General features: G+C 47.8%; 2 protein-coding genes and 1 pseudogene across 5 annotated transcripts; 1 reads left to right on the top strand and 2 right to left on the bottom strand.

Annotated features, from left to right (window-relative positions):
* Positions 1 to 42: 42 nt before the first annotated feature.
* On the top strand, positions 43 to 2,070 carry LOC136542384 (taxadiene 5-alpha hydroxylase-like; annotated as a pseudogene).
* Positions 1,931 to 5,355, bottom strand: LOC136542386 (protein FATTY ACID EXPORT 5-like). 4 transcript variants are annotated; one of them, XR_010780669.1, is made up of 4 exons: positions 5,001 to 5,355; positions 4,010 to 4,097; positions 2,834 to 3,022; positions 1,931 to 2,259 (listed from the first exon to the last, which is right to left on the bottom strand). XR_010780669.1 is itself a non-coding variant. In XM_066534784.1 (3 exons), the coding sequence occupies exons 1-3, from the start codon at positions 5,206 to 5,208 to the stop codon at positions 2,181 to 2,183; spliced, it is 375 nt and encodes a 124-aa protein (XP_066390881.1). In that variant the 5' UTR covers positions 5,209 to 5,354; the 3' UTR covers positions 1,931 to 2,180. The 4 variants fall into 4 exon arrangements, 1 of the variants encoding a protein (XP_066390881.1); XR_010780670.1 differs by having other exon boundaries at positions 2,834 to 2,989; XR_010780671.1 differs by having other exon boundaries at positions 2,834 to 2,944.
* Positions 5,356 to 21,954: 16,599 nt separating this feature from the next.
* Positions 21,955 to 22,887, bottom strand: LOC136544395 (uncharacterized). The gene has a single exon (XM_066536573.1). The coding sequence runs from the start codon at positions 22,885 to 22,887 to the stop codon at positions 21,955 to 21,957; it is 933 nt and encodes a 310-aa protein (XP_066392670.1).
* Positions 22,888 to 27,147: the final 4,260 nt, after the last annotated feature.

Raw genomic sequence — 27,147 nt, 5'->3', positions numbered from 1 at the left:
GGACAGGTCCTCACACCGCACTCCGTCCGGACGGACGTAAGTCGTGACCCCAGCGTTACGGTATACCTTGTCTTTATGCCCCCCGCGGCATCTGCGCATGCGATGCTCTTGACTTCCTCTCCGGGATCAACATTGCAGAAAAAATCGAAGAGAAACCCAAACCACATAAACAAACAGAACAGCCTGCTCCTTGTGCACTGCAGACTGCAGTGATGCGACGCCTATGTACATCACCTCTGACTTACGCTCTCCTGGACCTGGGGCTCCTGAGCATCCTCCATTCCCCCGAGTTGAGGAGGCTGTAGCGTCACCAACTCTTATCCAATGGATTCCTCTCTTGTCCTAGCGCTAATCGCCGTCGCCTTGCCCGTGCTCCTCCATCTCCTAACGAGGGCAAAGAAGCCACGGCGGCCGGCCGCCGGGCTCCCTGGGCCTGCCGGTGATCGGCCAGAGCCTCGGCCTTCTCCGCGCCATGCGCGCCAACACCGCCGAGCGTTGGATCCAGGACCGGATCCACCGGTACGGCCCGGTGTCCAAGCTGTCGCTGTTCGGCGCGCCGACGGTGCTCCTCACGGGGCCCGCGGCCAACAAGTTCATCTTCTTCAGCAGCGCCCTGGCGTTGCAGCAGCCCCGGTCAGTCCAGAGGATCCTGGGGGACAAGAGCATCCTGGAGCTCATGGGCGCCGACCACAAGCGGATCCGCGGCGCGCTGGCCGAATTCCTAAAGCCGGACATGCTGAAGCTGTACGTGGGCAAGATCGACGGCGAGGTGCGGCGCCACCTCGACGAGTGCTGGGCCAGCCGCCGCACCGTCACGGTGATGCCGCTCATGAAGAGGCTCACGTTCGACATCATCTCCCTGCTGCTCTTCGGCCTCCAGCGGAGCCCGCTCCAGGACGAGCTTGCCGGCGACTTCGCGCAAGTCATGGATGGCATCTGGGCCGTCCCGGTGAACCTGCCGTTCACGGCGTTCAGCCGGAGCCTCAGGGCCAGCGCCAGGGCTCGCCGGTTGATCGCCGGGATCTTACGGGAGACCAGGGCCAAGCTGGAAAGGGGCGAGGCCTCCCGGAGCAGCGACCTCATCGCATGCCTGCTCAGTCTGACCGACGACAGCGGCGCGCGGCTGCTGAGCGAGGACGAGATCGTGGACAACTCCGTGGTGGCCCTCGTCGCCGGCCACGACACGTCGTCCATCCTCATGACGTTCATGGTCCGCCACCTCGCCAACGACCCGGACACCCTCGCCGCCATGGTCCAAGGTGAGAAACCCAACTAGAACGCAACGTTCCCGCGTGGTCTTCGCTATGCTTTGAGGTGACCGCCTTCGTGGCTCGCGATGCAGAGCACGAAGAGATCGCAAAGAACAAGGGCGACGGCGAGGCCCTGGACTGGGAGGACCTGGCGAAGCTGAAGTACACGTGGCGCGTCGCGCTGGAGACCCTTCGCGTGGTGCCTCCCATCTTCGGCAACTTCCGGCGAGCCATACAGGACATCGAGTTCGACGGCTACCTCATCCCGAAAGGATGGCAGGTGTTCTGGGCGGCGAGCGTGACGCACATGGACGCGGGCATCTTCCACGAGCCGGCCAAGTTTGACCCGTCTCGGTTCGAGAACCAGTCGGCGGCAGCGGCGCCACCGTGCTCGTTCGTCGCGTTCGGCGGGGGTCCGAGGTTCTGCGTCGGCATGGAGTTCGCCAGGATCGAGACGCTGGTGACGATGCATTACCTCGTCAGGCGATTTAGGTGGAAGCTCTGCAGCAAGAACGACACCTTTGCCAGGGACCCCATGCCGTCGCCGCTGCACGGCCTGCCCATAGAACTTGAGCAGAAGGCATCGCCATGATCGTCACAAAATTTGGCAGCAGCTCTGCATAACAGCGTTACAATAGAAAGGCACTCTATAAGATAATGCATCTCATTTGCCAATTGGATCACAGAAGAAACGCATGCACTATGGCAAATCAGAGAGTTTAACAGTGTACGAAAACAGCTTCACTTTTCTTGTGGCGTCCATGCTGTACAATTCAATGATTGATGAGCACGTCATCACCGCTGATAATCTTGTTTGGTACAGTGTTTGCCTCGCTAAAATCCAACTGATAACATAGATGATTTTGTTGTCTTCACATTTAATTGCCATAGAAACAGCATGTACACCAGACGACCCAAGCTCCAGCAGACTCACTCCACACTCACCGGGATATAAACCTTGTTGCCACCAGTTGATATCTTGTACACGTAAAATATCAATACCATTGCACTGCAAATGAATGACAGAAGGAAATGATGTCATCACGAGGTCTGCTGTCAGGACACAAGCCTGCGACTAAAGAGTGGCTCAGTGAAGGTCACCGGATTGCTAATTTCCAATAACTAAAGAGTGAAAGGATAATACAAGTAGAATGCTTAGCCAAACTTTGGAGCCATACTAGGTGCTCCATCTGCAGTGGACAAGAATTGAAGCTCAGGAACTAAATAACTCATTTTGTTCAGATCATTTGGGCATTTTGCATGATTGTAGCTATGCTATTGCACTTGAAAAAGACAACAATAAGGAGCACCCAAATCGTAGATAGAGATATAACAATGCAAAGCTATGGTCATGCTTGGCCGGACACACCAGAGACGTCGACATAGAATGTACCAGGACCGAAGGCCAGCAAACACGTCCAGTTCAAGTGGCTAAGTTTGTTTAGGCTTTGTTGGAGTCATAGTAACTTAGTTTATGAGAGCAATAACTTAGTTAACACAGAGGAGAGGGAGGCTACATATGCAGCTTGATAACCCGTGAGTTAGGCAAACAAGAAGTTAAAACCCAGTACTCTTTATCTGACCTTGTCTTTGTTGGTGCCGTCAACACGGTTGCCAAGTTCAAGCGCTCAGCTACTCACCGCACATATGTACAATCTACACCCACATCAATATCCATCCCCATGCTGTGACAACTATATAGATGTACAGTAGCAGTTTCCATGTCATAGGTAGTGTAGCTGTCAAAGCAGTAATAGTTGGAATTTTCCAGACTGAGAAATGGTCAGTGCTTTTCAGTAGGTTCAGGCAATCAGTATATAGCCTGACCTCAAAAGATATTCAAGATAAAAACTGAAACTAACTAGTATAAATTGCTGCCACACATAATTTGTTTATGCTCAGATTATGATATATGCTGATTACTTTAGTGGTTGGTGCCTGTGTTCCATCTTTTCATTGAGTTCTTATGATCCCTAGACTCCAGTGGAGACTATTTCTAGTTTATTATTGCTGAATCATGATTAACACTTGCTCCATGATCTGTTTGTACAGGTTTACTTAAGCAAATCAGAGTAAAATGCACATCTGATTCTTTGGATTGTTGAATACTTATATAGCTCAATCTCCTTGCTTAATGTTAACCATTTTTAACATGGAGTAAAAATTGAAGCAAACCATTAACCATCACTTATTGAGTTTTGTAGTTGTCTGAAATATTATTGCAAAAGATACTGCAAACCGACAACATAGTAGCCTTGGGTCGACCTATAATACGGCCATTGGGCTGTGAGACCAAAGCCTTTAGCTGAACTGGGCTGCTCCGTGGCCTTTCAAATTGTCCTTGAGGCCACGGGGCCTGGTCCAAGGCCAGGTTCAGGCCGGTCCATTCCCATACTGACATATATCTCTGAAAATCTTACTCGGACCCTAGTATGAACAATATAAACTGTTTGCAATGAAAGTTCAATATGGAAATGAAACTTGTCGAACAAGTTAGCATCTTCATATATTTATATCAAACACCAGGTTGCAACTCCCTCTGTCTACTGAGGGTTAGCCTTGTTATGCAGTGGGGCACATAAGTTTAGCTTCAACAGAACAAAAAAAAAGAATTATGCACCACATAATCAAACGAAATTAACTTACTGGCATAACGTGTAGGACCAAATCATGTAACATTAGGAGATTGAATACATATATATATAAGAACTTGGCGCAACAAACTCATGCCCTTATGAAGAAGGGAGGATTGAGCAAACCTGATAGCAGCAATAATTCCAGCGGGCATTATCTTTCGTGTTTTGGCGTATCTTATTCCCATGACAACAGTCAATAGCACAGCACAAACTGTTAAAAAAACAAGGTTAGAAGATATACTAACTGATGAATACCATGCATAAGACCGTAGAGTTTGGACACATCATAGACCTAAATAGTAAATTACAAATGAGCAGTTCTTCCAATCAATGTTAGTGACCAAATCATGGAAACGGATCAAATTTATCATACAAAATTACAAATATACATATAATCATATTTCCCTCTAAATCAAAGCACTCAGCTAGAGCATACACTAGTGAAGCAACAGTTGGGAACTAGCATACTGCATACCAAGTTACTGTAGTAGTCAACCAATTCAATAATAGGGTGTTTGGTTTGTGGAATGAAGTGGTCCATCATCATCTCACTCTCTAGTATTTTGTTTGGTTTGTGGAATAGAATGAGTTGATCCATCACCACCCTATTCCTCACAAGCTAATAATTCGTACAAGTATGAGGAATGGGACATTCCACTAAATTTGAGGAATGGACTCATGATGCATCACTCCATCTAGAATGAGTTGATTTCTCAAACCAAACACACCTAAGAGTTTTCAGTTCAGTGGAAATGGGGATGATAACAGCGTGATTGCATTGGGAGACAATTATTAGGAACTGAAAATGTTGTGCATTCTGCAGGATACTGACTTATCAACATCCCATCATGTACATTTAGCCGCAAACCTAATGTCACTGCAACAGCAGATTTCATGCCCAGAGTCGAAATCGCTACAATCAATGTGCGACCTAGGATTCCCGCAGCTGCAGTTCCAGTGTTACCACAGGAAAGCATGAATCCGTGCAGACTCTTGTGGCTCCACCGGTCAACCCAAACAATTACGATTCACGAGCGGTAGAACACTACTGAGCAGAGAAGGCAATCAAGCTAAGAGAGAGGGTGAGGAAAGAGAGCGGCGGTAGGCAACGGACCGATCTGAATGACGGTGGCCAAGATGGCGGCAGCGCCACCCCCGCCGTGCCCAAAGGACCAGGCGCTGAGCGCGCCGGCGAGGAGGAGCGCGGCCCCAAATCCGCCCCCCGCGGCCAGAGAGGCGGCGCTGCCGCGCTTCACGTAGCCGGCGACGCCGCCGGCTAGGAGCAGCAGGCCGTAGGGGATCGTGACGTAGAAGTCCTCCATGCCGATGCCTACTTGCCTAGGCCGCACTCTCCTTTCCCCTGGTGCTCTCGGTTGGGAGCTTTTCTTCCGGTGGCTTCCGTTGGTCGCCGGGGCCAAACTGAGGCTGACGGCGGAGTGGACTTGCCGGTGGGCCCGTGGCAGCGAGAAGCCGAGGAGACGACTCTTTTGAGTAGCCTTGGGCTGGCTCCGCGTCCTGGGCCTTCACCATCTGCCCACTTGATGGGCCTTCGCCAACCTACTTTTTTATGTTTTTTTTATATATAAGAGAAAAAAGAAAGACCAAATGATAGGTGGACTCAACTACCATGTCACCATAACCATACAAGAAACCACTTTAAATGGTCAAGCGGGGGATTTTGTCTGGTGTAACCTATTTGACAACTAACCTAATGCTTCATGCTCCAACCAAGCATATAGAGGCCGATTTCCACTTTATTCGTGGTTGCACATAGTGCTTTTACATGCCTGGTTCATTTACACAAATCAACTAGCAAACATTTCCACAAAAGGCATTGTCAAGATCACCGTTCAACATGATATGTGACAATCTCAACTTCATGAACCATGGCTGAGATTGAGGGAGGTTATTAAAATTTTTATGTGTAACGGTATGCTAATCTTGCAATACATGACAACCATTTTACAAATAACATTATCATTGTCGGTGCAGAAAGTGACCAACACGTAAATATTTGTAGTTTTGCCATACATTATGATCGGATGTGGCCTAGCACTCAATGACATAGGATTTATACTGGTTCAGGCAACGTGCCCTACGTCCAGTTTGAGCCAGTCGATGACTTTATTCCTGAGCCCAGGTGTTCGAAGTTTGTTGTGGGATTACAAACAGAAGGGAGTAAGATGGGGGGTGCAAGAGGTCCGGGTAGACCCTGGACTGAAGGGTCGAGAGTGACGAGAGCTCCTACATGCGCTAAGTATTCGAGCGTGCGCTCTGTATAGCTTTAGAGTGTCTAAAGCTAGCAGAGGGTGAATCAATGTGAGTGAACTGATCTCCTTTTGTTGGGAGAGCGCATCCCCTTTTTATAGATGAAGGGGATGGCCATACAAGTGAGAGAGGGAGAGTGTGCGTATGCTAAGTCTTGTTGCCCACGCCGTCGGGTACAAGATGATTGTAGACGCCCATAACACTGTTAATGTCAGATGTATGTGGGAGGTTGTGTCGTCTTCTTCTGGTATGGCAGATGTCGGTGCTTGCCATACTGTTGATGCCCAGAGGCATGTGGGGGATTTTACCGTGTCGCCTGGTATGGGAGTTTGAGGGCGCCCACAACACTGCTTGAGTTCTGACATGCCTAGAAGGTTGTAGGGCACCCTTCTGACATGTCATGTCGGTACTATCCTACAGGTGTACAGGGTACAGTCCTTAGTATTGCGGTTGACTTTGTGCGTCCTGCTTTACTTGCTCTGCCCGTTCCCTGGGTCCTTACCGAGCGAGCGTCCCTGGTCGGTTGGTCCCAGTCGACTCCGACTACGCCAGTCATCCAGTCGTAGAAGAGATGTAAGCAGAGGTTTGATGCATCACTGATCGAAGATGCGAGTTAGAGTTGGAAGCATTGTTGGCCAGGCCTTCCGGTCGGAGAAGCGAGTCAAAGTCAGAAGCGAGCGACGTTCCTTGGCCAGGCCTTCCGGTTGGAGAGGCGGGCCAGAGTTAGAAGTGAGCGTTGTTCCTCCTTGGCCAGGCCTTCCAGTCGGAGAGGCGGGCCGGAGTCGGAAGCGAGGCCTTCAGATCGGAGAGGCGGGCCAAAGTCGGAAGCGGGTGTCGTTCCTTCTTCGCTAGGCCTTCCGGTCGGAGATTAGATCACCCTTCTGGCCTGTCGTTTAGATTTTTTGGCTAGCCTAGGAGTTGCGTGTCATTCACGACATCGCCTGCTGGGCCGAACCATTGTTGGTAAGCCGGTCCATGAGGGACCCCGGATTTATAAACCCAACAGGAGCCCCCGAGCGATTCGGCTAGAATCGTCTGGGGGATTTTTGTCTTGATTGTGGGTGTGCGCGAGCGCACCCGCGGGTGAAAGCTCTAGTTTGGTTTTGGTGAATTGATGAAACCCTAAGTGCTAACCTAATTTATCAAGTGATCATGAGATAGGTAGCACACTTCAAGTAGAGAAGCTAATGAAGATCATAGCATGACAATGGTGATGGCATGGCGATGATCAAGGGCTTAAACTTGAGAAGAAGAAAGAGAAAAATAAAAAGCTCAAGGCAAAGGTATAACTTGTAGGAGCTATTTTATTTTGGTGATCAAGACACTTAGAGAGTGTGATCACATTTAGGTTTGATAGCCATACTATTAAGAGGGGTGAAACTCGTATCGGAATACGGTTATCAAAGTGCCACTAGATGCTCTAACTCATTGCATATGCATTTAGGATCTAGTGGAGTGCTAACACCCTTGAAAATATTTGTGAAAATATGCTAACACATGTGCACAAGGTGATATACTTGGTGGTTGGCACATTGGAGCAAGGGTAAAGAAGTTAGAAGTGAAAACAGAGGAGATGCCAGCGTCGGTCAAGTGACCGGACGCTGGATCCAAAAGCACCGGACGTTGACTGCCTACGTCCGGTCGCGCTGACTAGTGGTACAGTGGCTAGGGTTTACCATCGGACGCTGTGCTGTGTCCGGTCGAGATAGATCGGACACGTTCGGTCGGGGAAAACCGGTTTTCGACCCTTACTGTACTCGACCGGACGTAGAGGCTCCAGCGTCCGGTCAGTTTTACCGGAGTGTCCGGTCAACTTCGTAGCCGTTGGAATCTAACGAATAGCATTTGAAGCTAGTGACGCGTGGCGTCCATCAGTGGACTGGACGTTGTGTCCAGGGTCTGGTCCGTTGGACCGGAGCGTTCAGTCAGAGCGCAGTGTACCCAGTGAAGGGGTACAACGGCTCTATTTCATGGAGGCTTCTATTTAAGCCCCATGGCCGGTTGTGGCTCATATCTTTGGCCATTTTCGTTAACATAGCAACCTTGTGAGCTAAGCCAAAGTCCTCCCACTCATCTGCATCATTGATTCATCATCATAGTGAGATTGGGAGTGATCCAAGTGTATTGCTTGAGTGATTGCATCTAGAGGCACTTGGTATTCGTGTTTCACTGTGGATTTTGCTTGTTACTCTTGGTGGTTGCCACCACCTAGATGGCTTAAAGCAGTGAGGATCATTGAGCGGAGGTGGTGATTGTCTCTGGCTCCGATCGTGGTGATTGTGAGGGGTTCTTGATCTTTTCTGGTGGAGAGCCAAAAGGTACTCTAGTGAATTGCTCGTGGCTTGTGTGATCCTCATCTTATGTTGGTTGTGTAGCACCCTATTGAGGGTTTAGCATGTGAAGCCAATTAGCGCGTGAACCTCCAAGTGAGTGAATCGCCACAACGAGGACTAGCTTGCCGACAAGCAAGTGAACCTTGGTAAAAATCATTGTGTTCATCCTTTGATTCCGAGGTGATTGGTCTTCATTGTTATTCATTCTTGTGATTGATTGGCTCACTTCTCTACACGGCGGTATAACTATCTTGATCACTCTCTTTACATTATCGCAAACTAGTTGACAAGCTCTTTAGTGTAACTAGTTGTGAGAGGTTGCTTGCTTGGTTGGTGTGGCTCTTTAGTTAGCCTTTGAGAGCACACTAACATAGGGTAGTGTCATACCTCTTGTGTGAATCGACACTATCTAAACTAGAATTGTGGTAGGTGGCTTGCATTTTGAGTAGGCTAGCGCAATACTTGCTTTGCCTCATAATTATCTAACCTTTCGTTAAGTGTTGTTGTAGAAATTTTTATTAGGCTATTCACCCCCCCCCCTCTCTAGCCATTAGGACCTTTCAAGTGGTATCGGAGCTGAGGTCACCGTTATTTGACGCTTAACAACCTTCGGTGTTAAAATGGCTCAAATCAACAACACCAAGAAGCCACCCTAATTTGATGGCACAAATTATCCCTATTGGAAGGCTAAGATGACAACATATATCAAGTCAATCAATAGGAAGATATGAAAGGTGGTAGAAACAAAAATTGAAATTGAAGATGAAGAAACTCCCACCGCCGCCGAAGAATTGCTACTCCAAAACAATGACATTGCTCTTAGTGTCATCCATGATGCTTTGGATGAGAGAACATTTGAGCAAATCAAGAACATTGAAAGAGCTCATGAGGCATGGAAGAAATTGGAAGAATCATTTGAGGGCACCAAGGAAATCAAGGGTGCAAAGGCATACATTCTCAAGGATAAATTTGCAAGTTTCAAGATGAAGGAAGATGAAAGTGTGTCGGACATGTTCCATCGGATGGAAGTGATTGTAAATTATCTCAAGGCACTTGGTGAGAAGATAGAGGACAAGGAGTTCTCAAATAAGTTCTTGAGATGTTTGCCCATAATATTTGGCATGTTGGTCACCTTGCTAGTGAGGAGCGGTTTGAACACAATGACACCAAACCAAATCTTGGGAGATATCATGACCGATGATGCTTATAGAGATAATGATGAGAAGGAAGAAAAGAGGGAGAAGAAAGATGACAAGAAGAAGAGCGTGGCATTCAAAGCCACATCATCCAAGGGCAAAGCAAAGCAAGAAACATCAAGTGAAGAAGATGAGTCTTGGGATGATGATGGTGATGAAAGGATAGCTCTATTTGTCAAGAGATTTGGCAAGTTCATGGTAAAGAAGGGCTACCATGCTAGAAGAAAGAAGTCTTCATTCAAGAACAAAGAAGAGTCAAGAAGGTGCTTCAAGTGTGGAAGCAAAGATCATCTTGTTGCTCAATGCCCATACAATAGTAATAATGATGATGACAACAAGAAGAACAAGAAGAAGGACAAGAAGAAAAAGAAAGAGAAGAAGGACAAGATGGCCTTCAAGAAGAAGAAGGGTGGTTTATATGTAGTCACTTGGGATAGTGATGCTTCCTCAAGTGATGATGATGATGATAGTGATGATCACAAGACCACCAAGAAGAAGGTTCTTGCAAGCATTGCCATCAATGAGAAGCCTTCTCTCTTTGAATCTTCATCATACTTCATGGCTAAGGCCACTAAGGTATAATCTTGTGATGATGAAAGTGATGAAGAACATGTTGATGATAATGAACATGAAAATAAAAATGATAGTGATAGTGATGATGATGAACCCACTAAGGATGAATTATTTGACATGCTAGAAGATGCTAGAGAACACTTTGATATCAAGAGAAGGGAATGTAAAAGCTTGTGTAAGAAAGTAAAAGCCCTTAAGCAAGCCTTTGATAAGCTCAATGCATCTCATGGGAGGCTAGAGGAAGCCAATGAGAAGCTTGGTAAAGCTCACAAAAAGCTTGAAAAGGCTCATTCCTCTTTGCTTGATGAGCAAAATAAAAAGAAGCATGTTGAAACTTGTAATGTAGGTTTAACTTGTGATATAATTGATGAACCGCTATCTATGTCTATCATTGTTGCTCCTACTAACCCTTCTTGTAGCACTTCCACTTCTACCTCATCTAGTAGTGATGGTCTCACTTATGATGCCTCAGTAGTGGTTGAGAATGAGAACCTCAAGAAGGAGGTCACTAAGCTCACTCACAACCTAGCTAAGGCTTATGGTGGTGAGGACCACTTGCTTATGTGCTTGGGTAGCCAAAGAGCTTCTCTCTACAAAGAGGGATTGGGCTATACCCCCAAAAAAGGTAAAGCGGCCTTTGCTCCTCACAAGACTAGTTTTGTGAAGAACAATGGTCAGTTTTGCACTAGTTGCAAGCAAGTTGATCATAAAGAGCAAGAATGCAAAAACAAAAGCAAAAATGCTAATGTATCCTACATTAAGCTTGATTCATGCTATATGCTTACTAAGGGTACAAATGGTGTAAAGGCTAAATTCATTGGTAAACCATAGATGGGCTCAAAGAAGAAAGCTATTTAGGTGCCAAAGAACCTAATGACTAACCTTCAAGGACCCAAGCAAGTTTGGGTACCTAAAAAGAATTGATCTTCTTTTGTAGGTTAATTATAAGGCTGGAGGAAGGCATTGGGTTCTTGATAGTGGGTGCACTCAACACATGACCGGTGATGCAAGAATGTTCAACTCAATCAACACTAATGACAATGATGGTTATGATAGTATCACATTTGGTGACAATAGCAAAGGCAAGGTCAAAGGGCTTGGTAAGATTGCAATATCCAATGACATGAGCATATCCAATGTGTTGCTAGTAGGGAGCTTGAATTTCAATTTGCTATCCGTGGCACAATTGTGTGATCTTGGATTCAAATGCATATTTGGAGTAGATGATGTAGAGATCATAAGTGTAGATGGCTCTAACTTAATCTTCAAAGGCTTTAGATATGAAAATCTATACTTGGTTGATTTCAATGCTAGTGAAGCTAGATTATCTACATGCTTGTTCACTAAGTCTAGCATGGGTTGGTTATAGCATAGAAGGCTTGGTTATGTTGGAATAAAACAATTGAATAGATTGATTAAGCATGACTTAGTTAAAGGCTTGAAAGATGTTGTGTTTGAAAAGGATAAGCTTTGTAGCTCTTGTCAAGCCGGCAAATAAGTTGGAAACACCCATCCTAAGAAAAGCATGATGAGCACTAGTAAAGCATTTGAATTATTGCACATAGATTTGTTTGGGCCAACACAATACACTAGTCTTGGTGGAAATAAATATGGCTTTGTGATAGTGGATGACTACACTAGATACACATGGGTATTCTTTCTAGTGGACAAAAGTGATGTATTTGTAACATTCAAATCATTTGTCAAAGGCATTCACAATGAGTTTGAAACAACCATCAAGAGAGTTAGAAGTGACAATGGTAGTGAGTTCAAGAACACTAGAATTAATGAGTTGTGTGATGAATTTGGAATTAGACATCAATTCTTGGCTAAATACACTCCACAATCAAATGGCCTTGTTGAGAGGAAAAATAGAACACTCATTGATATGGCAAGGTCTATGCTTAGTGAGTACAATGTGAGTCAATCTTTTTGGGCCGAAGCTATCAACACGGCTTGCTATTGTAGCAACCGCCTCTATTGTCACCGATTGAAAGAGAAGACACCATATGAACTCTTAAATGATAGAAAGCCCAACATTGTATATTTTTGGGTCTTTGGTTGCAAATGCTATATCTTGAAGAAAGGCACAAGATTGGGCAAGTTTAACAAGAAATGTGATGAAGGATTCCTACTTGGTTATTCCACTACAAGCAAAGCATATAGAGTATGGAATTTGGATAGTGGTACTCTTGAGGAAGTTCATGATGTTGAATTTGATGAAACCAAGGGTTCACAAGAAGAGAATGAGAACTTAGAAGATGTTAGAGGCATTCAACTTTCAAATGCCATGAAGAACATAGATGTTGGTGAATTGAGGCCTAGGCAAGTGAATGATGATGAAGATGATCAAGTGCAAGTGCTCTCTAACTCAAATGTGCAAGATGATACAAGTCAAGCTAGTGCAAGTGACTCTCATGACATTAATCAATATCAAGTGGCTAGTACATCATCTCAACCCAATGATCAAGCAAGTGCAAGCAATCAAGTTCCAATCCTCCAACCAACAAGTATTGCAAGAGATCATCCTTTGGACACTATAATTGGAGATATTTCAAGAGGTGTGCAAACAAGATTAAGATTAGCATCATTTTGTGAACACTTCTCATTTGTGTCATCCATTGAACCAAAGAAGATAGATGAAGCTTTGAAGGATGTTGATTGGGTCAATGCTATGCATGAAGAGCTAAACAACTTCACAAGAAATCAAGTATGGGAAATGGTAGAAAGTCTAAAGGGACACAATGTGATTGGAACCAAATGGGTCTTTAGAAACAAGCAAGATCAAGATGGAATAGTAGTAAGGAACAAAGCAAGATTGGTAGCACAAGGATATACACAAGTTGAAGGTCTTGACTTTAGAGAAATATATGCCTTAGTTGCTAGATTGGAAGCAATAAGAATCTTGCTAGCCTATGCTTGTGCTCACAACATCAAGCTCTATCAAATGGATGTTAAGAGTGCATTTCTCAATGGTTATATCAATGAAGAAGTATATGTTGAGCAACCTCCTAGTTTTGAAGATGACAAGAAGCCTAACCATGTATACAAGTTGAAGAAGGCATTGTATGGCTTGAAGCAAGCATCTAGAGCATGGTATGAGAGATTGAGGGACTTCCTACTCTCTAAAGGGTTCACCATGGGCAAGGTTGACACCACTCTTTTCATCAAGAAGATTAGAGAAGATCTATTTGTATTGCAAATCTATGTTGATGACATCATATTTGGATCAACCAATCAAGAATTTTGTAATGAGTTTGGAAAGATGATGGCTAATGAGTTTGAAATGTCCATGATTGGAAAATTGAGTTACTTCCTTGGTCTTCAAATCAAGAAATTAAAAAATGGTACATTTGTGAGTCAAGGCAAGGACATCAAGGACATGATCAAGAAGTTTGGCATGATTGATAGCAAAGTCATTAGCACACCAATGGGAACCAATGGCAACTTGGATAGTGATGCAAGTGGCAATATAGTAGATCAAAAGTTGTATCGGTCTATGATTGGAAGCCTACTCTATGTAACCGCATCAAGGCCGAATGTCATGTTTAGTGTATACATGTGTGCAAGATTTCAAGCCTCACCAAGAGAAAGTCATTTGAAGGCTACAAAGAGGATATTGCGGTACTTGAAGCATACACCAAATGTTGGTTTGTGGTATCCCAAAATAGCAAAGTTTGAGCTAGTTGGTTACTCCGACTCGGATTATGCGGGATGCAAGGTAGAAAGGAAGAGCACCTCGGACATATGTCAATTGTTGGGAAGATCACTTATTTCATGGTCATCAAAGAAGCAAAATAGTGTTGCATTATCAACCACCGAAGCCGAATACATATCCACCGGTAGTTATTGTGCACAAGTACTTTGGATAAAGGCCACTTTGAGTGATTTTGGAATCAAGTTTAAGAAAGTGCCATTGCTTTGTGACAATGAGAGTGCAATCAAGTTAACCAACAATCTAGTTCAACATGCAAGAATAAAGCACATTGATGTCCACCACCATTTCATAAGAGATCACCAACAAAAAGGGGACATTTGCATTGAGAGTGTAGGCACCGAAGATCAACTTGCCGATATATTCACCAAGCCATTGGATGAGAAAAGGTTTTGCAAGCTAAGGAATGAGTTGAACATATTGGATTTCTTAAATGTGTTGATGCACCCCCACTCATATGACATGCCTCTCCTTCGAGCAATCTAAGGTAAAAGTTGATTGGCATGACATACATCCTTACTAAGGACATGTTTAGTGCATCTAGTCATATTTTCAATCTTATTAGGACCTTGCAAGTGGTTCTATCTTATTAGGCTCATTCATGAAAATCAAATGAATTTTGATGTCAATATGGTATCACTATTGCTTCTATGCTTGACTTGATCTAGTGATGGCATATGACATGTTTATGGGCTTGTAAACCTAGTCTTTAATCTAGAAAATGAACTATAAGTGTTTAACTCAACATGGTATAAGATAACCCTTATTTGGAGGTATGAAGAAGCTTGTCCTTGGATCAAACTGAGTTAAATATCTTTGGGAAATATTCTAGAATTGAACCAAATTTGGGAAAATGACCCTCACCCCATTGATTGACATTGATAATCTCGACCCTACAAGTAATACTATCTACATTTAGAACCTTTGTGGTCATTGATGACAAAGGGGGAGAGAAACAAAGATAAGGGAGATAAGGGGGAGAGAAACAAACAAAAAGAAAGATATCTTGATATATGACATAAGGGGAGAGATATAAAAAAGGAAAGGGATCAACTAAAATTTTGAGCACACAAGTAGGGGGAGCAAGCTCATGAACTTGTATGGTGCATTTAAATGTGCATTTCATATGTTTGCTTGCATGGCACAAGTATTAAATTTACACATCCATGCTTGTGTGATGAATGTTAGTTGTAAGATTGAATGGTGAAATGAAATCACTAAATAACTTTCATTTTCAAGTAAGTCTTTACAAGTGGTATCTTTCAAAAATATGTCTCCAAGTGATATTGAACTAACCATGGTGCTAAGGATGATATATTGGTGCACTCCAATTGGTATCACGCTTCAAAGGTCCATCTTTTATACCTTAGCATCATTTGGTAGACATTGACTCCTACATTTCCTATCTAAGCATATGTGCAAGCTACAATCCAAATTCTTAGCACATATGTAGGGGGAGAAATTGCTACCACTTAGGGTTCATGAAACTTATCCATATCCTTTTACAAATGGTAAATATGCTTGGGCAAGCAACATGGATTCAATTGAATTTAAATTCATATCTTTGTATAAGGGTTGTCATCAATTACCAAAAAAGGGGAGATTGAAAGCTCTAGTTTGGTTTTAGCGAATTGATGAAACCCTAAGTGCTAACATAATTTATCAAGTGATCATGAGATAGGTAGCACACTTCAAGTAGAGAAGCTAATGAAGATCATAGCATGACAATAGTGATGGCATGGCGATGATCAAGGGCTTAAACTTGAGAAGAAGAAAGAGAAAAATAAAAAGCTCAAGGCAAAGGTATAACTTGTAGGAGCTATTTTGTTTTGGTGATCAAGACACTTAGAGAGTGTGATCACATTTAGGTTTGATAGCCGTACTATTAAGAGGGGTGAAACTCGTATCGGAATACGGTTATCAAAGTGCCACTAGATGCTCTAACTCATTACATATGCATTTAGGATCTAGTGGAGTGCTAACACCCTTGAAAATATTTGTGAAAATATGCTAACACATGTGCACAAGGTGATACACATGGTGGTTGGTACATTGGAGCAAGGGTAAAGAAGTTAGAAGTGAAAACAGAGGAGATGCCAGCGTCGGTCAAGTGACTGGATGCTGGATCCAAAAGCACCAGACACTGACTGCCTGCGTCCGGTCGCACTGACTAGTGGTACAGTGGCTAGAGTTTACCACCAGACGTTGTGCTATGTCCGGTCGAGGTGGACCAGATGCGTCCGGTCGGGGAAAACCGGTTTTTGACCCTTACTGTACTCGACCGGACGTAGAGGCTCCAGCGTCCGGTCAGTTTTACCAGAGTGTCCGGTCAACTTCGTAGCCGTTAGAATCTGACAAACAGTGTTTGAAGCTGGTGATGCGTGGCATCCATCAGTGGATCGGACGCTGTGTCTAGGGTCTGGTCCGTTGGACCGGAGCATTCGGTTAGAGCGCAGTGTACCCAGTGAAGGGGTACAACGGCTCTATTTCATGGGGGCTTCTATTTAAGCCCCATGGCTGGCTGTGACTCATATCTTTGGCCATTTTCATTAACATAGCAACCTTGTGAGCTAAGCCAAAGTCCTCCCACTCATCTCCATCATTGATTCATCATCATAGTGAGATTGAGAGTGATCCAAGTGCATTGCTTGAGTGATTGCATCTAGAGACACTTGGTGTTCGTGTTTCACTGCGGATTTCACTTGTTACTCTTGGTGGTTGCCGCCACCTAGATGGCTTGAAGCAGCGAGGATCGTCGAGTGAAGGTGGTGATTGTCTCCAGCTCTGATCGTGGTGATTGTGAGGGGTTCTTGACCTTTCCCTGGTGGAGAGTCAAAAGGTACTCTAGTGAATTGCTCATGGCTTGTGTGATCCTTATCTTGTGTTGGTTGTGTGGCACCCTATTGAGGGTTTGGCGTGTGAAGCCAATTAGCGCGTGAACCTCTAGTGAGTGAATCGCCATAATGCGGACTAGCTTGCCGGCAAGCAAGTGAACCTCGGTAAAAATCATTGTGTTCATCCTTTGATTCCGAGGTGATTGGTCTTCATTGTTATTCATTCTTGTGATTGATTGGCTCACTCCTCTACATGGCGGTATAACTATCTTGGTCACTCTCTTTATATTATCGCAAACTAGTTGACAAGCTCTTTAGTGTAACTAGTTGTGAGAGCTTGCTTACTTGGTTGGTGTGGCTCTTTAGTTAGCCTTTGAGAGCACACTAACATAGGGTAGTGTCATACCTCTTGTGTGAATCGACACTATCTAAACTAGAATTGTGGTAGGTGGCTTGCATTTTGACTAGGCTAGCGCAACACTTGCTTCGCCTCATAATTGCCTAACCTTTCGTTAAGTGTTGTTGTAGAAATTTTTATTAGGCTATTCACCCCCCCCTCTAGCCATTAGGACCTTTCAGCGGGTGTAGCCCCCCTGAGCCCCTGGGTGATTCGGGTAGAATCGTTCGGGGGGGGTTCCGTGTTGCCAGTAGGGGAATTTTTTGTTTTGACAGCGGGTGCACGCGAGCGCACCCACGGGTATAGCCCCCGTGCCCCCGGGTGATTCAGGCAGAATCGCCTATGGTTTTTTTGTCAGCGGACGTGTGTGTGCACTTTGGTGGGCGTAGCATCCCATTTCTAGTTTCTGACCCATCATTTCTAGGAGCGTGGTACCAGGCGTTTGGTCGTGGCCGAGGGACTGGGTGAGACAGAGTTGTTAACCAGGGCGTCAGGCATGTCGGGGGATCAGGCAAGATGGAGTCGTGAATCCAGACATCAGGCGCAACAAGGGATTGGGCGAGATAGAGTCATGGATCTAGATGTCGGGCGCAATGAGAGATTGGGGGAGACGGAGTCACGAATCTAGACGTCGGGCGTGCTGAGGGATCGGGTGAGTCAGAGTCACGGATCTAGGCGCTGGGCGCACTGAGGGATTGGGCGAGTCAGTGTCATGGATCTAGGCACTAGGCGTAGCTAAGGGATTGGGTGAGTCAGAGTCATGGATCTAGGCGCTGGGCGCAACAAGGTATTGGGCGAGATGGAGTCGTGGATCTAGGCGCTAGGTGCAACGAGGGATTGAGCTTGTCGGAGTCACGGATCCAGGCGCTAGGCACAATGAGGGATCGGGCAAGTTGGAGTCACGGATCTAGGTGTCGGGCGCAACTGATGGATAGCTGAGGGATCAGGCGAGTTAGAGTGAGTCGCGGATCCAGGCGCTGGGCACAACTGACATCGTGCTGAGATGTTGGGGTGTTCTAAGCCCTCAAGCCCCGTTGGGCTTGGTAGGGGTTGGTTGAGTTTCATGCATTACCCTGTCTATGGTTTCTTGCAACCAGAGGGGCTGAGCTAACGTCGCTTGCCTCGATGGCTCGAGTGCCGCACTCGGTGAGCTCGCTAACGGGCATGTTCGAGTGAAATCTAGGTCCATCATTCATGATGGGGTCGGCATAGCCCTTATATGGCATTCCACTACTCCTTAACCTATATCCTAGCAGATGCCTAGGTCGTTTCCAGAGTCTAACTTGGGTGGCCCACTGGCCTCCCCTCGATGAAGATTCTATGGGCATGGCTCGAGGTTAGGATCGAACAAGAAGGTTGAGATGACCCTGTCTACTTCGGGGTAGACTAGGCGAGGGCCGCTCGAGGCTCATCTATGTTTTCTCTCCTAGCTCTTTTGATGTGAGGTAGCCTCGAGCCCCTCGTGGGCTAGCCTTCGAACCCCAATCGGCCATTGCTCATGTTGAATGAGGCAACTACCGCTTTGTGATGCAACACTGAGCATTATGATGCATTTAACTGCATATGCGATGCCTTGGATATATGGAATGAATGAATGCGTGCATAGATGAATGTGTGAATGCGTTGTATGAATGTATGAATGACAACAGATGAATGAATGATCATATAAAGGAATAGTGGGGGTTGGTAATGTTACCTTGATGACTCGAGTGATGGAGTTGGAAGAGCTCCTATCGGATATGTCTAACTGGGATCCACGCTTATCGTTCATGATGGAGTCAGCATGGCCCACATGGGGTGTGCCTCTGCTCTTTACCTATCTCTCAGTGTTTGCCTTGATGACTCGAGTGATGGGGTTTGAAGAGCTCCTATCGGATATGTCTGACTAGGATCCGCGCTCATCGTTTGTGACAGAGTCGGCATGGCCCACATGGGGCACCCCTCTACTCTTTACCTGTCTCTCGGCATTTGCCTGAGCCGTCCGATCGACTCAGAAATCCCATTGGTCTCTCCTAGGCGGAGATCCCATAGTTGGGCCTTTCTAAGTCCTACCTGGGAAGGTGGAGGGTCACCTACGTGTAGTGGCGCCTTGTTTCTTGCGCCCAACGTGTGATAGTGGTGGGCCATACCTAGGCCACGTCTTGTTTGACCAGGCGTCATTCCGTTGGGCAGGGTGTGTCCCATCGGTTAGGGCGCATCCCGTTGTATCCCATCCACATTGAATGGGGGAAGGGAGAGGGTTTCTCACCCCAATCCTTTCGCCTTTCCTCAATCTACTGCACATCCTCTTTAAATAGGGGAAGGGAGAGGGCTTCTTGCCATAATCATTTGCCTATTCTTCAACTGCTGTTTCTCCTCCTTCTTCCTTCTCGCCAGGAGTGCTTGTGTGCCATGGTGGTTCCTAAGTGAGAGAGAGAGGGTAAGCGAGGGGGAGAACTCATAGATCTATTTGTGAATCCGGAGCGCAATGTCGAGCTAGAGGCCACCCTAGGTGGTGCTAGCCGCCTTCACCGAGAAGGGGCTGCTTCCACCGAAGGAAGCGGCACACTGGATCCTACGCGGGCTCCTTGATGAGTGGGGCCTAGAGCTGCAGCGCCTCAATACGGCTGGGGTGCTTCGTGTCGTCGGCTTTGTCACCATCTACGAGGCCTTCTTTGGGATGGAGCTGTACATGGACTCTTTTCGATGGATCTTCCCTGAGAGAGCCTTATCGGAGGGGAAGCCGCCTAGGACCGTGCCGGTGGGGGGTTTTGCCCCTATAGCTGCTCAGGTTGGCCAGTTTATAAAGTTTGATGAGATGTTAGAGACATCCTCCATCCATGGCGGCCATACTACGGTAGGTAGCGTCCCTATCCAGGGGTTGCCCTGTCTGTATGGGAAAGTCTAGAGCTCCATGTTCTTCTGCTGAGCATCTATGGGTACGATACCCTTGAGGTACCCGTTGCGCTCACCGAAGTCAAGGGAGTAGGACCGGGCGGGGCCATTACGAGTGTGACTGAGGGCGTGCGTTAAGAAGATGTCACCCAGCTTGCGAATGGAGTAGAAGTAGGGTTGGAAGCTCTGTCTAAGCCGAGCATTGCCCCATCGGAGGGCGAGTAGCCTTTATCTTCGCTAGTCGTGTCGTCAACGGATGCCGCCGGGTGGCCATAGTAGAAGTAGCCAGTAGATGTAATAGTTTAAGTTTGTGGGGGAGCCCTGTGTGAATAGTTGTTTTGATGAATCCATCCGTTTTCATTTTGTGATGATTTACTTCGTTCGGGGAAGCTTGTCCTGTCCGTTCCTTATTTTTACCTTAGCATAGCTTTGTTTTTTTTCTTTCTTCTTTGCACCTGCCCATTCCTCCCATAGGCTACAACCTTAAGAGCCTAGGCATGGCCCGTGAGGCTCAGCTACTCGTAACCATAGGTAGAGGTAGGGTGCGATCGGTCGGAATGTTGAAGCAAAGGTACGTAAGATAATTAAATAAATGGACTACCCTTTTGTTCGGGTAAAAAATGTATTTACCATATGATAGTAAAAAAGAGGTGGTATCGCACCCTCGTGGAGCCCCCGAGCGACCCGAGCTGAAAGTGTTCGGGCCAGGGTGCTTTGCAGGAGCAAACATTGAATGAAAGAAAACGGTAAAGACCGAATTTTTAAGGAAAGAAATAATGTAGTTGTTCGATGTTCCAAGTATTGGTGAGAACATCGCCGTTGTCGTCCTTCAGTTGATAGGCGCCCAGTCGGATAAGTTCAGTCACTGTATAGGGTCCTTCCCAAGGAGGAGAGAGTTTGTGATTCTTCTTGGTCAATTGGGTCCTTCGAAGCATGAGATCACCGACCTCGAGGATCCTTCCTCTGATTTTCCTCTTGTGGTACCTACGGAGCATTTGCTGGTAGCGAGCGGAGCAGATGATGGTCATCTTGTGGGCCTCCTCGAGTAGGTCGACTACATCTTGTTGAGCCTCCATAGCTCGGTCGTGGTCGAAAGCCTTCACTCTTGGGGCGCCATGGTCGATGTTGGAGGGCAGCACTACTTCAGCTCCGTAGGCCAGGAAGAAGGGTGTGAACCCTGTGGATCAGTTCAGAGTCGTTCTTAGGCTCTAGAGGATCATTGGGACCTCTGCAACCCATCACCCAGCATACTTGTTGAGTCGATCGAAGATGCGTGGCTTAAGTCCTTGGAGGACCATGCCATTAGCATGTTTGACCTGACCGTTAGTACGTGGGTGTCCAACCGAGGCCCAGTTGATCCTGATACCGTATCTATCATTGAAGTCCAAGAACTTCTTCTTGGTGAAGTTAGTTTCATGGTCAGTGATGATATAGTTAGGGACGCCAAAACCAGTAGATGATGTCAAGGAAGAATTTGACCACCTCTTCCGAGCGGATGTTGGGGATGGGCTTCGCCTCTATCCACTTGGTGAATTTATCCACTGCTATGAGTAGGTGAGTGAAGCCACCCAGGCCCTTTTTTAGGGGCCCTACCATATTGAGGCCCTAGACCATGAACGACTAGGTGATGGGGATGGTTTGGAGCTCCTATGCCTACAGATGAGTTTGCCAAGTGTAGAACTGGCATCCCTCGCACCTACGGATGACCTCCTCTGCATCTCATAGCACGGTGAGCCAATAAAAACCTTGGCTAAAGGCTTTTCTGACCAGCGACCTTGGGGCCGTGTGATGTCCGTAGATTCTAACATGGACCTCGAGGAGGAGGAGGAGTTTCCCTTGGTTGGTAGGGATGCACTTCATGAGTAGTCCCGATAGACTTCACTTGTAGAGTTCATCACCGATGGCGATGAACGTCTTGGCACGTCGAGCGATCCATCGAGCTTCAGTCCTTTTGGGTGGGAGAACCTCCTTGAGGAGGTAGGTGAGTAGCGACGCTCGCCAGTTGGTTTGATCGAGCGCCAACACGGCGATGTCGGCGGGCGACGTCATCATGGAGGCACTAGGGTTGAAGCCCTTGAGCGTCGGTTTGGCATCGGGGCGTGTCTGGATCAGACCTTCTAGGATGCAGGTAGACAGCTCGTGGAGGTTGTTGATGAAGACCCCGCTCGGAGATGGATCTCGTCTAGCGATAAACTTTGCGAGAAAAACGGTGGCATCATTGTCCTTTCGGGGGATGTGATGCAGCTCAATCCCTTGGAATTTGTCCTTGGGCTTGTGCACCTCTTGGCAGTATGCTGCCATGAGGGGGCTTTTGCAGGAGGACTCCTTTATGACCTGGTCAACGACTAGCTCTGAGTCACCACGAATGTAGAGTCGCGTAGCGCCAAGCTCGATGGCGATGCATAGTTCATTGACGAGGGCCTCATACTCCACGGTGTTGTTTGAGGCTAAAAAGTGGAGGCGGATGGCATAGCGGAGCCTACTCCCATCTGGGGAGATCAGAACCACTCTAGCCCCCGAGCTGGGTGCCATGACGGACCCGTCAAAGTACATCGTCCAGTACTCATGGGTGACATCTGGGGTCGGTAGCTGGGCTTCCATCCATTCAGCGATAAAATCCATGAGAGCTTGAGACTTAATAGTGGTACAGGGGATATACCTGATGTCATGGCCCATGAGTTCAAGTGCCCACTTGGAGAACCGTCCTATGGCATCGCGGTTGCGGACGATGTCCTTGAGCGAGTATGAAGTGATGACCACGACTTCGTGGTCAGTGAAGTAGCGCAGGAGCTTTTGGACCGCCATCAGCATGGCGTATAGGAGTTTTTGCACCTAGGGGTACTAGACCTTGGGGTTGGTGAGTACCTCCCCAATGAAGTATATGGGTCACTAGACCTTAAGGTTGTGTCCTGGCTCCTCCCTTTCGGTGACTAGGGTGGCGCTCACTATGTGGTTGCTCGCCGTGATGTAGAGGAGGAGGGGTTCTCCCCGTTCGGGAGCGACGAGGATTGAGACCGACATCAGCGATGTTTTGAGGCTCTCCAAAGCCTGTTGTAGTTCTTCAGTCCAGACGAAGGTGTCTATCCTTTTGAGGAGCTTGTAGAGAGGCATCCCTCACTTACTGAGCCGGGAGATGAACCAGCTCAGGGCGGCCAAGGAGCCGGTGAGCCTCTGTATGCCCATGACGTTGCGTATAGGTCTCATGTTGGAGATGGCCATGATCTTTTTGGGGTTGGCCTCGATACCGTGTTCGGATAAGATGTATCCAAGCAGCTTCCCCTTCAGAACCCCAAAAACACATTTCTCAGGATTCAATTTGATGTTGAACCTTTGGAGGTTTGTGAACATTGCGGCCAAGTTTGCGATCAGGTCGCAAGCTTGAGCCGTTTTGACCACTATGTCATCAACATAGACGGCGATTGTTGGTTTCGACCGCTCAGCTTGATCAGGCTAATTGAGCAGGTCGATTTGGTTGGCAAAGCATTGCTGCATGCACCTTTGGTAGGTGGCATCAGTGTTCTTCAGACCGAAAGGCATAGTTACGTAACAGTACGAACCATATAGGGTGATGAACGAGGTTGCAAGTTGATCAGACTCTTTTATCGCAATTTGGTGATAGCCTGAATAGGCATCTAGAAAGCAGAGGATCTCGCATCCCAAGGTGGAGTCGACTATCTGGTCTATGCGTGGCAAAGGAAAGTGATCCTTTGGACACGCTTTGTTGAGGCCAGTATAATCAACGCACATTCTCCATTTCTTAGTCTTCTTTTGAACAAGAACATGATTAGCAAGCCAATTGAAGTGGAATACCTCTTTGATGAATTCGGTTGCTAGGAGTTTGGCAATCTCTTTGCCTATAGCCCTACGTCTCTCATCATCAAAGCGTTATAGGCGTTGCTTGGTGGGCTTTGAGCCCGGGATGAGGCATAGTGCGTGCTCAGCGACGTCCCGTGGTATGCTCGGCATGTCAAATGGTTTCCATGCAAAGACATCACGGTTGGCGCGCAGAAAGTCGACGAGCTTGTATTCCTATTTGGCAGCGAGCTGGGTCCCAATCCACACCTTCTTGGTTGGGTCAGTGGGGTCGATCCCCACCACCTTAGTTTCCTCAAGCGAGTAGAAGGACGTCGAGGAGGTTGGTTTGTTGCAGTCCAGGACTACTGGGGTCAACAACTCCTTGAGCCATGGGAGCTTGAAAGAGTTGATGATGGCAGTGGTGAGCTCATAATGCTCGCGGTCGCACGTGAAGGCGTGCGAGAAGGTGCTACCCACAGTGATGACGTTGTTCGGTCCCAGCATCTTCAGCTTCAGGTAGGTGTAGTTGGGGACCGCCATGAACTTGGCGTAGCAAGGCTACCCCAAGATGGCATGGTAAGACCCTAGACAGTCCACCACCTCGAAGGTAAGCACCTCCAAGCAGAAGTTGGCTCGATCACCAAACATGATGGGTAGGTCGATTTACCTGAGCGAGTATGCCTATGCTCTTAGGATCACACCATGGAAGGGAGAGCTCGTCGGTCAAAGCTCCGACCGAGGGATGCGCATGGCGACGTAGGGGATGTTGAGGCCGCTGCCTCCATCCATTAGCACATTGGTGAGGCGCTTCTTGCGAACAATGGGGTTGATGACGAGCGAGTAGTGTCTCGGTCTGGCGATGTGGGATGGATGGTTCCTTTGATCGAAAGTGATCGGAGATTCTGACCAGTGAAGGAAGGAGGGGACGGCCGTTTCAACGACGCATGCCTCTTGGTAGCGCATTTTATGCTAGCGCTTGGAGTAGACAGCATCGGATCCCCCAAAGATCATGATGCATTCCTTGGGGTCAGGGAAGCCATCCTCATCCTTGCCCGTCGCGCCTCTTTTCTTGGCTGCTGCCTCCTTGCCCTTTCCTTCTTTTGACCCACTAGACTATTGCAGGAAGTGCTTGAGGAGCTCACAGTCCTTGTAGAGGTGCTTGATGGGGTAAGCGTGGTTAGTGTAGGAGATATCCATGAGCTTGCTGAAGTGGTCAGGTAGGCCCTGTTAGGGCTGCTTGCCCACACGATCAGCTACGGCAACCAATGCGGAGTTGGTCGATCGGCGCTGATCATTTTTGTTCTTCTTGCCTCTCTACGTGGAGGGGCCCTCGTCTTGGTCCTCGTGCTTGGCCTTGCCTTTGTTTTGGCCTTCATTGAAGACCACTCCAACCGCCTCCTTGCTGGAGGCATGGTTCATGGCGACGTTGAGCAGGTCACGGGTGGTACAGGGCTTTAGGCAGCCAAGCTTGTGGATCAGGGACTCACAGGTTGCCCCAGAGAGGAATGCGCTAATGATGTCCATGTCGATGACATCAGGTAGGGAGTTGCACCGCTTTGAGAACCTATGGATATAATCCCACAAGGACTCACTGGGCTCTTGCTAGCAGGTCTTGAGGTCATAGGAGTTTCTAGGGTGGACATATGTCCCCTAGAAATTCCCGGCGAAGATCCTCTTGAGGTCTGCCTAGTCGTGGATGCTGTCGTGCGGGAGCAATTCGAGCCATGGTCAACTGTGTTCCCCCACGTAGATGGGGAGGTACTGAATGATGAAGTGATCATCATCCACCCCTCTAGCTCAGCAGGTGAGCCGAACGTCTTCGAGCCATATATCGGGGTTTGTCTCCCTAGTATACTTGGTGATGTTGGTAGGCGGTTGGAAACGCTGTGGGAACGACGCTCTCTGTATGCGCCATCCAAAGGCCTGTGGTCCTAGGCCATCTGGGCTGGGACTCCAGTCGTTGGGTCGGTGACCACGCCTGGGGTGCGTTTCACTGATCTCCTCAATGGTCCGGCTAGAGCTTGTGTCGTCTGCTCTCACCATCGCCCGATGGACGTCATCATCATGCCAGACCCGACGCCGGCTGCTGATGATGCTGCGAGCATCTAGCTTCAGCCTGAGGCATTCGTGCATAGGCGATCGATGTGGAGCAGGTGCAGGGTCATGCTGTGGCGCGTTCCACGCCCGGCGGCCATAGTGGCGAGCGGATGGAGCGATTCATCTGGTGCGTCTCCCGCTCCCTTAGTGGGGAGAGAGGCCATGAGTCAGTGGCACGACGTGGAGCTTTTCGCCTGTAGAACGACAGTGGTTTCCACCAGTGCCTGGAGGTTTTGATGGATCGCCTATACCTAGGGTTGTCCAGCTTGGGAAGGCCACATAGAAGCATCGCTGCCGCGATGATGTTTTGGCCAGCCAAGTGAACTATGGGGGATTGTTCCCCCCATCCATGATGTTGTGCTGGACCTAATGGGCGTGGCCCTGAGCGTCGCTCGCTGGGTGACACGCACGGGGCACATCATGGTGCGCCAAGCGCGCCGACGCAGGTGGAGGCTAGTTCTGCTGCCTTTGTCGCAGCTCCTCGCCGTGCTCTTGTGCAAGGGTGAGGGCCCCCGCACGAGGGTCCAAAGGGGTGTGAGTCTACAAGGACTCCGCTACCACCGATGGCTGTCCTAGAGCGTCCGCCATAGCGCACTCCCAGGACGGACGGTGACTAGGTGCCGCATCACCGATGCTAGAGCCGACACTTTCAACCTCATCATCTATGAATTTGTAGAAATAGGTGGGAGCCTAGCTCGCCATCCCCAAGAATTCAGATGTGAGAGGAGGCAGCGTCAGCATCTTTTGGAGCCCTCGGGCATACGCGTTTGTGGGGGACGCAAGGCCATAGGGGGACCGGTTGAATGGCGGTTGCGGTAGGGACAACGGGGTCCCTCCGGAGAATCGACGGAAGATAGTAGATAGCGAGTAAATAACACAGCGTATGTTACTCACAGCGAGGTTTGAGTAGAGCGTATGCTCGGAATGAAGCGCAGGCGCCTAGTCATTGAAGTCGCCGGGAGTCCCAGAGCCGATGAAGGGCGCCCCTCTGATGGGCCCCGAAACAAGTGCCTCCTTGTGGAGGTGCAGCACGTCGAGCCAGTCGGCGATGAAGTCTAGGCTTTTGAAGAGGAAGGACTAGGGTGGCTCGAAGATGGGTGGAACCCACATCCCAATAGGTGGGAGTGCGGGAAACTCCAGCGAGCCAAAGCGAGCCATATCGCTTGAGCCCGCCATGGC

Source organism: Miscanthus floridulus, chromosome 3 (genome assembly GCF_019320115.1).
Source record: "Miscanthus floridulus cultivar M001 chromosome 3, ASM1932011v1, whole genome shotgun sequence".
Classification (NCBI taxonomy): domain Eukaryota; kingdom Viridiplantae; phylum Streptophyta; class Magnoliopsida; order Poales; family Poaceae; genus Miscanthus; species Miscanthus floridulus.
Note: the sequence above shows the minus strand (reverse complement) of the source record. Positions and strands in the feature narration are given on the sequence as shown.

Coding starts and splice junctions, on each gene's coding strand:
- LOC136544395 (XM_066536573.1), bottom strand. CDS start 22,887: ATGCTGATGGCGGTCCAAAAGCTCCTGCGCTACTTCACTGACCACGAA.
- LOC136542386 (XM_066534784.1), bottom strand. CDS start 5,208: ATGGAGGACTTCTACGTCACGATCCCCTACGGCCTGCTGCTCCTAGCC. Junction 4,098..5,000: donor GGCCACCGTCATTCAGATCG/GTCCGTTGCCTA, acceptor TTTTTTTAACAG/TTTGTGCTGTGCTATTGACT. Junction 2,260..4,009: donor GGAATTATTGCTGCTATCAG/GTTTGCTCAATC, acceptor ATTCATTTGCAG/TGCAATGGTATTGATATTTT.